The 13,451-nt window shown below is 44.2% G+C and overlaps 1 protein-coding gene across 2 annotated transcripts in view; it reads left to right on the forward strand.

The window, feature by feature from the left end:
* hacd4 (3-hydroxyacyl-CoA dehydratase 4) overlaps positions 1 to 13,451 on the forward strand; it is a 34,473-nt gene that overhangs the window by 12,993 nt on the left and 8,029 nt on the right. For both annotated transcript variants that reach the window (XM_043718962.1, XM_043718964.1), the window contains exons 2-4: positions 2,816 to 2,922; positions 5,731 to 5,858; positions 10,375 to 10,487. In XM_043718962.1, coding sequence (XP_043574897.1) covers positions 2,816 to 2,922; positions 5,731 to 5,858; positions 10,375 to 10,487 — 348 coding nt within the window. The remainder of the gene's footprint in view (positions 1 to 2,815; positions 2,923 to 5,730; positions 5,859 to 10,374; positions 10,488 to 13,451) is intronic.

Consider the following 13,451-nt stretch of genomic DNA (forward strand, 5'->3'; position numbering starts at 1 on the left):
ACTAGGGGGTATAGACTTAAAATAAGGGGGAGCAGATTTAGGCCCCAAAGGATCGTGAATCTGTGGAATGCTTTGCCCAATGTAGCAGTTGAATCCACAAAAATAATCAGCCATGATCTTATTGAATGGCGGGTCGGGTTCGAGGGGCCAGATGGTCTACTCCCGCTCCTATTTCTTATGTTCTCGTGACCCAACCATCAGAATTGAGTCGGAGAGTAAATTGACTGTCAAACTGAATCCTGTTCTTCAAAGTTTGTGAGAAGATTTGTAGCTCGGGTGCTCGTTGCTGTGGTTCTGTTCGCCGAGCTGGAAGTTTTTGTTGCAAACGTTTCGTCCCCTGTCTAGGTGACATCCTCAGTGCTTGGGAGCCTCCTGTGAAGCGCTTCTGTGGTGGTTCCTCCGGCATTTATAGTGGCCTGTCCCTGCCACTTCCGGTTGTCAGTTTCAGCTGTCCACTGTAGTGGCCGGTATATTGGGTCCAAGTCGCTGTGTTTGTTGATGGAGTTTGTGGATGAGTGCCATGCTTCTAGGAATTCCCTGGCTGTTCTTTGTTTGGCTTGCCCTATAATGGTAGTGTTGTCCCAGTCAAATTCATGTTGCTTGTCGTCTGCGTGTGTGGCTACTAGGGATAGCTGGTCGTGTTGTTTCGTGGCTAGTTGATGTTCGTGGATGCGGATCGTTAGCTGTCTTCCTGTTTGTCCTATATAGTGAATCCTGTTCTCACAACACCTTCGGCAGCACCTTCCTCCTTACTCAAGACAGGTGCAAAGTATTCCTTTGTATCATAACTGTGTCCTCACCACTACCATCACAGACTCTCCCCGTTGAACCATAAATGGCTCTACACCTCTTTATGCCACATTTTCCATTTAAATGCCTGCTGAAGACTTCTGCGTTATCTTTCATATTGCTTACTAGTCTTTTCTCAAACCCATAAAGTAAACAACAATATTTGTGTATCTCAAGACCAGAATACAAATTTTACAGATTATGATGGACTTTGAGAAATTAGTTCTGCAACTTTAGTTCAGCCACTATATAATTCTTGTGTCAAACATGGGAATTGTTAAATTAATCTCAAAACTATAATGGTACTGATCTTCAATGGGGACAGTTATGAGTTAGGCAGTGGGCAGAGTGACTCACCAATTGCTTGATGTCAGTGATCAAAGACCTAAATGATTTCCTTCATCAGAATCTCATTCACTTCTCGTTCTATCTTGTGTATTTTAATACCCAGCATGGGTACCACTTTTAAAGTATGTGAGTTGCCACAACATGTCATTTACAAATTGTGACACTTCAATTCACTTAGAACACATGCATTTTGTGGTATCAAAAATTAATGGCTGGTATTATGATTTATCTCCGGAGAAAGGAATTGGTTTTCATTTTCTCCTTGCTCTTAGAGTATCTCCAAATGTCTTCATGCTGCCTCAGGTACATAGTTGGGAAAGCAATACAATTCAGACATGGAGTGTAGAGTTCACCCTATGACACAGTTATTGAATAATTATTCCCTCAGGCTTCAAGAGCAGAGACGTTTTCCAGATGGGGTAGTGTGTCAAAATTAGGCAATTTAAGTAAAATAAATCTTGTGGCAGTAAGGAATAATATATATTTTCAAATATCAGAGCCTATTTCTCTTGACACACACACAAATACAATGCTATAAAAACAAACATCTATTCTATTAATGAGCAACTTACTGTACCATACAAATCATCAGCTACAAACCACCATAAACCCAAAATGGAGTTATTGTGATTTATTCCATTTGGTTCTTTTCTTGTTACCACTATTGTCTTGGAAACTATGGCAGCAGCCAACTGCCAGTGAGTAAGCAATTTATATGCAGATTTAGCACAAATGTAGCCTCCAATTGAGTAATCTCTAGTTTCTAAAATGTTTTATTGGTGAAATAGAAGTATCGTTCACTTCACTTGGAGTCTTTAGACTTAATGAAGAAGAGACCAGGAGATCAAACCCTCTTGAAGTAACTCCACAGAGGCTGGTATCCCATCAGCAAGTCACCCTTTATTTACATGTGGAGAGTCCTTGACACTGAGCCAGCTCCCTCAGTGCCAACTGTCAGAGTGAACAGTATCTCTGACATTCCTGTTTATATCTGTCAGCCAGGGCTCCCTGATTGGACCAGATTAACAGCCCCGGTCAGGAAATTCACTTTCTATGATGTCCACTGAGCTGACCTCGTTACAATCACTGCACTTCTCTTTCTAGTTGGAACAGTACAAACAGTTCTTGGCTGACTCATTAGTTCAGTGCGCCAAATTGTAGCTATTACAAAGTTGCCAGGACAAGTCAATTCCTGTCCAGACACAAGATTATAAATGGCAATTGTGAGCACGTAAACAATGAAATAATTCTCCTCTTTTAAATAAAGCCTGGAGGCAGTGTCAACTGTGAGACCCAAAAGTGACAGAATAACATTCAAATAATTGAAAAGAACCAACAAGATTGTCATGTTGTTTTTATTAGAAAGAATGATTTAACACCCTCAAATGTTACAATCCACAGATGTGCAGGTGAGGTGAATTGGCCATGCTAAATTGCCCACAGTGTTCAGGGATGTATAGGTTAGGTGCTTAGTCAGGGGTAAAAATCGGTGGGTGGGATACTGTTTGGAGGGTTGGTTTGGACTTGCTGAGCTGAAGGGATTGTATGATTCTATGATTTTTATCTGGCAGCAAGAAAAAATATCACCCAACTCCAATAGTGTATTCTCCAAACCTAGATATTGTTAAATGTCTGTTCTAAAAGCAACTTAAAATTATACTTGTTTTCTTTCTCTCAGATATGGGTTGAAGATCTTATACCTTTTCACATATAATCTGATACAGTTCGTTGGATACTCATGGATATCGACAAATATTACTGCCAGATTCTTGACGTTTGGTGAAGGTAAGGATTGTTCTGCTTCTGTCTTAGTGGAGTCTTGTGTCCTGCAAAGGCATTCCTGATGCCATTTCACCCTAACCCTGAGGTCTGTGAAGATCATATTTAACCTGGTATGGAGTCCTCTCCCATTAGCAAATCTGCTGGAACTGTCCCAGTATGAACATGAGGGATGGTCCTATAATCAAACAGGAATCAGAACGGTTTGGTATCAAGTGAAGCTGTAGGCTGTTCCTTTAAGTCTGCCTTCAATGTTTGGACTGCTCTTTCTGCCAGATCATTGTTGAATGGCCCTGAGATTAGATTAGATTAGATTCCCTACAGTGTGGAAGCAGGCCCTTCGGCCCAACAAGTCCACACCGACCCTCCAAAGAGCAACCCACCCAGACCCATTCCCCTACTGTTGAATACCATTTGACTTTAGGAAATATTCCAATTCCCTGCTGGTAAATGATGGCCCATTATCTGTGACTAACCACTTCTGTGAGTCCATGTATTGCAAAAGATGTGTGCAGTTATCCTATCATCATCCTATTTGACAAAGGAACTCATGCATGTCCAGCCATTTTGAGTGGGCGTTCACAGTGGCTAATAACATCGACCACACGAAAGGACCTGCATAGTCAACGTGTAACCGAGTCTAGGGGTTTACTCAACCAGTCCCACGAATGTGGGAAAGCTGTTGGCGGTAATGTTTGTCCTTGTTGGCACTCTGGGCACTGCGCCTCCAACCGAGCTATGTCTGTATCCAGTCCTGGCCACCAGACATAACGTCTCGGCAACTGATGCATTTTGGGAAACCCCTGGATGACCCTGGTGGAGTTTGGCCAGTATCTGGCGGTGACCTTTGCTCGGGACAATCATTCTTGCTCGCTATAATAATATGCCGTCCTCTATAGTGATCTGATCTCTCTGGGTCTAAAAATGTTTCTGTTCTGGTTGTGACGGCCCTTTGGTTTCCCCCATCACCACCAGCTGTTTCAGTTTTGCCAGGACCGGATCTTTCTGCGTCCAAAGTCTGACATTGTCAACTACTAGAAGTATGACAAGAAGATTTAAAACCATTACAGACTCTTCCAGTGGCAGTACCAGTGGTGGTGTATGTGCCAGTGGGTGGTTTATCACTTGGCCTCCCGGACGGTGTTCCAACTTGTAATTATGCACACTTATAGGCTGCACTGCCTTGTCCTCTTTATGTAGACCGAGCAAGGGTGTGTGATCTGTTATTATTGTAAGTTTTTGTCCATAAAGGTATTCGTGGAACTTCCTGACTCCAAATATAATCGCCAAACCTTCCTTCTCTATCTGGGCGTATTAACGCTCTGCATTAGCCAGAGTCCTGGATGCATATGCTTTGGGTGTTCCTCTCCATCTGCAAGCTAATACTACCCCAATGCTGTACGGGGAGGCATCGCGTGTCAATACCAGATCTTGCTTGGGATCATATTGTGCCTTAGAGGATGTGGTGTAAAATTCCAAGCAGTGGAATGTGGTGAAACGGTTAAAAATTATGTCCCAATACATGTGTGAATCTAACCGGAATGGAGGTGTTGCTTAGTCCCGTGTGAATCTTCTTATCTGTATGTAACCAGAATGGAATGTGTTTTTTAGCCTTGCTCTGCTGTTCACATGAATGTTTATATCTGGAAAAGAGTATATCAGCTGGAAAAGTCTCCAGTTCGGTGAGTCTGCTCCTCTGTAGCCCAAGCAAGTTGCTTGGAGTGCCTCGAACACACATTTTTCCCTTCTAAGGTGCACACCTGCCTGAGAGAAGTGCCTAAGGACTATATCCATGTGCTCCTTATTGGTCTTCCCTGTTATTAGCATCTCATCCTGAGAAATGGTGACCTGGGATAAACCTTGTAAAATATTCTCCACCATCTGCTGAAAAATTGCACAGGCTGATGATATCCCAAGTGGAAGTGTCATATATTGGCACAAACCCAAATGGGTATTGGTTGTAGCATACTTCTGGGTATCCTTATCAAACCGCAATTGCAAGTACACATGGCTCATGCCCAGCTTCGTGAAGGACAGACCCGTTGCCAGCTTGGTTTGGGTATGAACAGAAACTAACACTGTGCACTGCATCAGTGTTTAGTGGGTTGAGCAGAGCTTTGATTATGATGCTACCTGGGTAGGATGTGAAAATCTCCGGAGTTGATGTGCCTCGTGGACCAAGCATAGGGACTAAATTCTGAAGAATTTCACCTGGTATGTATAATGTTCTCCATTCCAGCTTGCTTCCTTAATCCACAGTAGAGGGGCTGAGAGAGGCTGTCCTGTTGCCACCACCTGATTGAATAAATCAAGGTTGAAGGGATATCTGTGTCAAAACTTGAAACAAATACTATGGGAACATAGCAACTTCCTTTAATGCACATTATAATTTATTTTTGTGGGCCATGAAAGATCTTCTTGCATTATGTGTATGAGATATGAAGATTCATTCCAAAGGATAGTGGAGATTTTGCCAATGTATTCCTGGGAGCCACTGCATGCTGTAAACTCAAGGAAATAAGAGTCAAGTGATTTATTAAAAGGATGGCTGACAGCACTGAATCAAACCAATATCAGCAACAGAACAAAGTCATAATATGTGCCACTTTGTAGTTTGTGCTCATTGCTGACTTCAGGTCCCTGAATACATACTAACTCTTGGTAGACAGCTCAATCAATTCATTGCCCAGCTTCTAACACTGTGTGAATGCAACCAAGCAGTGAGGAATAAACAGTAACCGTTTTGGATTATATTTTTCACTTGGGGAGAAACTGGGTCATAACAATATTTTATCTCTTGTGGTTTCATTGAAGACAGCCTGGTGGACACCTATCATTCAATTGGAACTGTGATGTCTTTTTGCCAACTGTTATCAATTCTGGAATTGATCCATATACTCCTAGGCATCGAACAGAGCCCATTTCTTCCACGACTTGTGCAGGTAGGGTTTATGAGCTCAAATAAATCAGTTTGTTCTTCCCCTGTGTGAAATTGTGATTTCTGTTTCTTTACAGATAAGTCCCCTTGGCCAGATGGGATTTATCTTAGGATGGCTCTGGGAAGCTGTATGGATTTCAAAAAAGCGTTTGATAAGATTCCCCACAAAATGCTATTGCAGAAAATATGGAGGCAGGGGATTGAGGGTGATTTAGCAGTTTGGATCAGAATATAGCTAGCTGAAAGAAGACAGAGGGTGGTGGGTAATGGGAAATGTTAATCCTGGAGTTCAGTTACTAGTGTATACCACAAGGGTCTGTTCTGGGGTCACTGCTATTTGTCATTTTTAAAAATGACCTAGACGAGACTGTAGAAAGATGGGTTAGTAAATTTGTGGATGACACTAAGGTCAGTGGAGTTGTGGACAGTGCAGAAGGATGTTGCATGTCACAGAGGGACATAGATAAGCTTCAGAGCTGGGCTGAGAGGTGGCAAATGGAGTTTAATGCAGAAAAGTGTGAGGTGATTCACGTTGGAAGGGGTAACAGGAATACAGCTTACTGGACTAATGGTAAGATTCTTGGTAGTGTGGATGAGCAGAGAGATTACGGTGTCCATGTACATAGGTCCCTGAAAGTTGCCACCCAGCAGGTTGATAGGGTTGTTAAGAAGGCATATGGTGTGTTAGCTTTTATTGGTAGAGGGATTGAGTTTTGGAGCCATGAGGTCATGTTGCAGCTGTACAAAACTCTGGTGCAGCCGCACTTGGAGTATTGCGTACAGTTCTGGTTGCCGCATAATAAGAAGGATGTGGAAGCATCGGAAAGGCTGCAGAGGAGATTTATCAGGATGTTGTCTGGTATGGAGGGAAGGACTTATGAGGAAAGGGGGATTTGAGGCTGTTTTCATTAGAGAGAAGAAGGTTGAGAGGTGACTTAATCGAGACATACAAGATGATCAGAGGATTAGATAGGGTGGGCAGTAAGAGCCTTTTTCATTGGATGGCGATGGCTAGCATTAAGGGACACAGCTTTAAATGGAGGGGTGATAGATATAGGACAGATGTCAGAGATAGGTTCTTTACTCAGAGAGTAGTAAGGGTGTGGAATGCCCTCCCTGCAACAGTAGTAGTCTCACCAAATTTAGGGGCATTTAAATGGTCATTGGATAAACACATGGATGATAATGGAATAGTGTAGGTTAGATGGACTATAGACTGGTTTTACGGGTCGGTGCAACATCGAGGGCTGAAGGGCCTGCACTGCGCTGTAATGTTCTATGTGCTATGTTCAATGGTCAATTACATGAATGACCTTTCTCAGATAGGAACTTGGCCTGAACAATATGGTCGGAGAAAAAGCTCTTGGATAATATTGGAATGAGGCTTTATGTATTAAAGGAGGTACATGTTAGAAATGCAGGTTTGGAGGGATGTGGGCCAAATGCTGGGAAATGGGACTAGATTTATGTAGGATATCTGGTTGGCATGAATGAGTTGGACCGAAGGGTCTGTCCTATGCTGTATATCACTATGACTCTATGACATAAGAAAAAGCATTTCTGCTTGTTCTGGCAACTTGTACATAATGATTCAAAAAATAAAAATGTAGATTATGCAATACTATATCAGTCACATAATGTTAAGCAATCATAGAATCTTACTGCACGCAAAGAGGGTGATGGTGCTTGTACTAACCCATTGCTAGAGAGATACAATTAGTTCCACTCTCCTGCTCTTATCCCTCATAATGCCCTTTCGAAGTTGCTCTCAAACCTTCTTCCATTGCTCTTTTAGATAATGTATTTCAGACATAATAACTCATTGCTTAAGAAAAATTCTCATCTCCAACACTGATACTTCTGCCAATCAGTGCCCTTTGTTACTGATTTTCCTGCCAGTTCATCACAACATATTCTACTGTAACCCCTCAAACTGATTGCATGGGCATTTGCCTGGGAACTGTTTGGAAAAATCAAGTCAGGTTCTAATGAAATGATATTTTTAATCACTAATTCTTTAAGTTAACATCTTACACCAGTTTTGTCTCTGCTGGTCTGCCTCAGTTTAATAACAATTCCGACTGCCCTTAGTCAACAACTTACAGAACTGAGGTGTCGCATCCTAAGTAAACAGAGTAGGCATTTAGGACGGAGATGAGGAGTAACGAGGAGAGTGGTGGAGCCTGTGGAATTCTCTGCCACACAAAGTAGTTGAAGACAAAACAGTGAATGCCTTCAAGAATGTGAATTTTTTAGTTCTAAAGACTAAAGGGATCAAAGGTTATGTGGAGAAAGTTGGAACAGGGTATGGAATGGATGGTCATATTGAATGGCCCAGCAGGATCGAAGGGCTGAATGACTGACTCTTGTTCGAATTTTCTATGTTTCTGTTTCAGATTGCAGCCAAATTTCACGTGTTGATTAATATTGTGCAGAGCAGCTGGAGAAATGTGCGGTTCAGGTGAATTGGCCATGCTAAATTGCCCGTAGTGTTAGGTTAAAGGGGTAAATGTAGGGGTATGGGTGGGTTGCGCTTCGGCGGGTCGGTGTGGACTTGTTGGGCCGAAGGGCCTGTTTCCACACTGTAAGTAATCTAATCTAATCTAGTAATCTAATCTAATGGGCGGCACGGTGGCACAGTGGTTAGCACTGCTGCCTCACAGCGCCAGAGACCCGGGTTCAATTCCCGACTCAGGCGACTGACTGTGTGGAGTTTGCACGTTCTCCCCGTGTCTGCGTGGGTTTCCTCCGGGTGCTCCGGTTCCCTCCCACAATCCAAAAAATGTGCGGTTCAGGTGAATTGGCCATGCTAAATTGCCCGTAGTGTTAGGTTAAAGGGGTAAATGTAGGGGTATGGGTGGGTTGCGCTTCGGCGGGTCGGTGTGGACTTGTTGGGCCGAAGGGCCTGTTTCCACACTGTAAGTAATCTAATCTAATCTAGTAATCTAATCTAATTATAAACAGATGTGATACAAACAAAATGTGTGATAAAATGCTTGTCATAGAGATGTATAGCACGGAAATAGACCCTTTTGTCCAACCTGTCCATGCTAACCAGATAGCCTAACCTAATGTCATATTAGGTTCTTATGTCATAGAGTCATACAGCATAGGACAGACCGTTTGGTCCAACTCATTCATGCCAACCAGATATCCTATATAAATCTAGTCCCATTTGTCAGCACTTGGCCCATAAACCTCTAAATCCTTCCTATTCATATACCCATCCAGATGCCTTTTAAATAGAGTCATAGAGATGTACAGCACGGAAACAGACCCTTAGGTCCAACTCGTCCATGCCGACCAGATATCCCAACCCAATCTAGTCCCACCTGCCAGCACCCAGCCCATAGCTCTCCAAACCCTTCCTATTCATATACCCATCCAAATTGTGTTTAAATGTTGCTTACCCTATCCATGCCCCTCATGATTTTATAAACCTCTATAAGATCACCCCTCAGCCTCCGACGCTCCAGGGAAAACAGCCCCAGCCTGTTCAGCCTCTCCCTGTAGCTCAGATCCTCCAACCCTGGCAATATTCTTATAAATCTTTTCTGAACCCTTTCAAGTTTCACAACATCCTTCCGATAGAAAGGAGACCAGAATTGCACACAATATTCCAAAAGTGGCCTAACCGATGTCCTGTACAGCGCAACATGACCTCCCAACTCCTGTACTCAATACTCTAACCAATAAAGGAAAGCATACCAAATGCCTTCTTCACTATCCTATCCATCTACTTTCAAGGAGCTATGAACCTGCACTCCAAAATCTCTTTGATCAGCAACACTCCCTAGCACCTTACCATTAAATGTATAAGTTCTGCTTCTCCAAAATGCAGTACCTCACATTTATCTAAATTAAACTCCATCTGCCGCTCCTCAGCCCATTGGCCCATCGATCAAGGTCCCGTTGTAATCTGAGGTAACCTTCTTCGCTGTCAACTACACCTCCAATTTTGGTGTCATCTGCAAACTTACTAACTATACCTTTTAAGCTCACATCCAACTTATTTATATACATGATGAAAAGTAGTGGACCCAGACCCGATCCATGTGGCAGTCCATTGGTCACAGGCCTCCAGTCTGAAAAACAACCCTCCACCATCACCCTCTGTTTTCTACCTTCAAGCCAGTTCTGTATCCAAATGGCTAGTTCTCCCTGTATTCCATGAGATCTAACCTTGCTAACCAGTCTCCCATGGGGAACCTTGTCGAATGCCTTACTGAAGTCCATATAGATCACGTCCACCGCTCTGCCCTCATCAATCCTCTTTGTTACTTCTTCAAAAAACTCAATTAAGTTTGCCATAATTGTACCACCTCCAGCACTTCTTCTTGCAGCTCATTCCATACACGCACCACCTTCTGTGTGAAAAAGTTGCCCCTTAGGTCCCATTTGTATCTTTCCCCTATCATCCTAAACCTCATTCCAGATCATCAGTGTAGACTTCATGTGCAAGCACTCACATTTAAGAAGGTTACAGAGTTATCGTCAGTGTTGCTAATGTATATTTTCAGGTTACTGAGAGGAACATAATCCTTTTTGTGGTCATCACCAGTCAAGAGGAGATGCAGGCTAAACCTATCGTTTGGGGGTTGTTTTCCCTCTGGAGCACCCTGGATGTAATCAAGTAGGTAACTGAGCAGCATGAATGATGGTTAGCCTACTGAGTGAAATTGTTCTTCAGCTTTGTACAGAGCAAAAGAAATGTCTGCAGACTGATATTGAAAAAAAGAGAGTTCATAAAGCAGAACTTCAAAGTGGTGCCTCAATTAGTCTATTCTTGGCCTCCAAGCAATATTGGGTTATGTTTACTGACCATTGATATCTTCTACTAACAATGAACATTTTGAGGACTCAGCCGCTATTGTGGCATTTTACCGATACATCACTGCAGCTCTCCACTCCTTTGACTCTGTTTTGGATTTGGGTAGCTCTGCCATCCATTCTGATCGCTGGTCTTACTGAAGGCCTCCCAATCTCCAGCCTGTGCCCATAATCTCCCAATCTCCACCCTGTGCCCATAATCTCCCAATCTCTAGCCTGTGCCCATAACCTCCCAATCTCCAGCCTTTGCCCATAACCTCCTGATCTCCAACCTGTGCCCATAATCTCCCATCACCAGCCAGTGCCCATCACCGCCCGATCTCCGGCCAGTGCCAATCACCTCCCGATCTCCAGCCCGTGCCCAGCACCTCTCAATTTCCAGCCTGTGCCCATCACCTCCTGATCTCCAGCCTGTGCCCATCACCTCCCGATCTCCAGCTTGTGTCCATCATCTCCCAGTCTCCAGCCTGTGCCCATCACCTCCCGATCTCCAGCCTGTGCCCATCACATCCCAATCTCCAGCTTGTGCCCATCATCTCCCAATTTACAGCCAGTGCCCAGCACCTCCCAATCTACAGCCTATGTCCACCACCACCCAATCTCCAGCTTTGGCCCATTCAAAGATTCTCGAAGGGTGAGGCAAATAAGGGCCAGAGACTGGGAGGTTATGGGCACAGGCTGGCGATTGGGAGGTGATGGACACAGGCTGGAGATTGGGAGGTAATGGGCTCAGGCTAGAGATCGGGAGGTGATGGGCACAGGCTGGAGATCGGGAGGTGATGGGCACAGGCTGGAGATAAGGAGGTGATGGGCACAGGCTGGAAATTGAGAGGTGCTGGGCACGGGGAGCCCATTACCTCCCAATCTCCAGCCTGTGTCCATCACCTCCCAATCGCCAGCCTGTGCCCATCACCTCCCAATCTCCAGCCTGTATCCATCACCTCCCAATCTCCAGCCTGTGCCCATAACCTCCTAATCTCCAGCCTGTATCCATCACCTCCCAATCTCCAGCCTGTGCCCATAACCTCCCAGTCTCTGGCCCTTATTTGCCTCACCCTTCGAGAATCTTTGAATGGGTCAAAGCTGGAGATTGGGTGGTGGTGGACATAGGCTGTAGATTGGGAGGTGCTGGGCACTGGCTGGAGATCGGGAGGTGATGGGCACAGGCTGGAGACTGGGAGATGATGGGCACAGGCTGGAGATCGGGAGGTGATTGGCACAAGCTGGAGATCGGGAGGTGATGGGTACAGGCTGGAGACTGGGAGGTGATGGGCACAGGCTGGAGATTGGGAGGTGATGGGCACAGTCTGGAGATTGGGAGGTGATGGATACATGCTGGAGATCGGGAGGTGATGGATACATGCTAGAGATTGGGAGGTGATGGACACAGTCTGGAGATTCGGAGGTGAAGGATACAGACTGGAGATTTGGAGGTGAAGGATACAGACTGGAGATTGGGAGGTGATAGATACACGCTGGAGATTGGGAGGTGATGGATACAGGCTGGAGATTGGGAGGTGAAGGATACAGACTGGAGATTGGGAGGTGATGGATACAGGCTGGAAATTAGGAGGTGAAGGATACAGACTGGAGATTCGGAGGTGATGGACACAGTCTGGTGATTGGGAGGTGATGGATACAGGCTGAAGATTGGGAGGTGATGGGCACAGGCTGGAGATTGGGAGGTGATTGGCACAAGCTGGAGATCGGGAGGTGATGAACACAGGCTGGAGATTGGGAGGTGATGAATGCTGGCTGGAGATCGGGAGGTGATGGATACAGTGAGTAAATTATTACTTTATGAAAAAATGCAAAGAACCCCAGGTGCAGGAAATCAGAAACAAAATCAGCAATTGCAGGAAAAACTCAGCAGGTCAGGCAGCATCTGTGGAGAGAAAGGAGAGTTAACATTTCAGGTCCTCTGGACCAAGTTTGGATTACTTTATGAAGACTGATGCATAATGAAAGGTAATGACTTTATAAAACCACATTTTGAAACGTGCAAGTTTTGCTTGTTTCTCTTACAGTGAGGAGGGTCCTGTTTTAAACCGCAATCATTCTGGCATGATGCCAAATGATATGTGGGTTAATGTGGGTGATGAGTGTTGATCATTTTCTGTCAGTAAGTTAGGTTTGACAATAATAACGGCTCAAATCTTCTGATGCGGGAAAGGTCTCTGACTTAACATACAAGCCTTGTAACCCTGAGAAAGTCCAGAAGTGAGTACATCCTCACTATTTTCCATGGAAGGTTTCGAGTTCAGGTTAATGGTTTTAGACCATAAGACATAGGAGCACAATTGGGCCATTTGGCCCATCAAATCTGCTGTGCTGTTTGATCATGACTGATATTTTTCTCAATCCCATTCTGCTGCTTTCTCCTTGTAACTCTTGATTCCCTGACCAATCAAGAACCTCTCCATCCAAGTCATTTCCACAGGTTTACTATGTCCTGCATTGTTATTGCGGCGTTTGTGGAATCAGATATCCAGAACCTTGGAGACAGGAGCTGTTGGTGCTTTACCGACTCTGGTCTTAACATAGATTTATCTGGTATTTTTAAACAAACATTAAAGGTTAATTAGGTTTACTAAGAATCCAAAGGACCTGAAGAATATGTAAGGATGATATGAGCAGTCAAGCAGTAATGAGCAAGTTGTTTTAAAAGGCCTACATGATCAAATGTGGGAAGAAGGGAAGTGTACCTGGTTTGGAAGGATGTTCAACACACATTCAGGGAGCTCCTTCAAGATGCCAGTCCCCCTTC

Source organism: Chiloscyllium plagiosum, chromosome 2 (assembly GCF_004010195.1).
Source record: "Chiloscyllium plagiosum isolate BGI_BamShark_2017 chromosome 2, ASM401019v2, whole genome shotgun sequence".
Taxonomy (NCBI): domain Eukaryota; kingdom Metazoa; phylum Chordata; class Chondrichthyes; order Orectolobiformes; family Hemiscylliidae; genus Chiloscyllium; species Chiloscyllium plagiosum.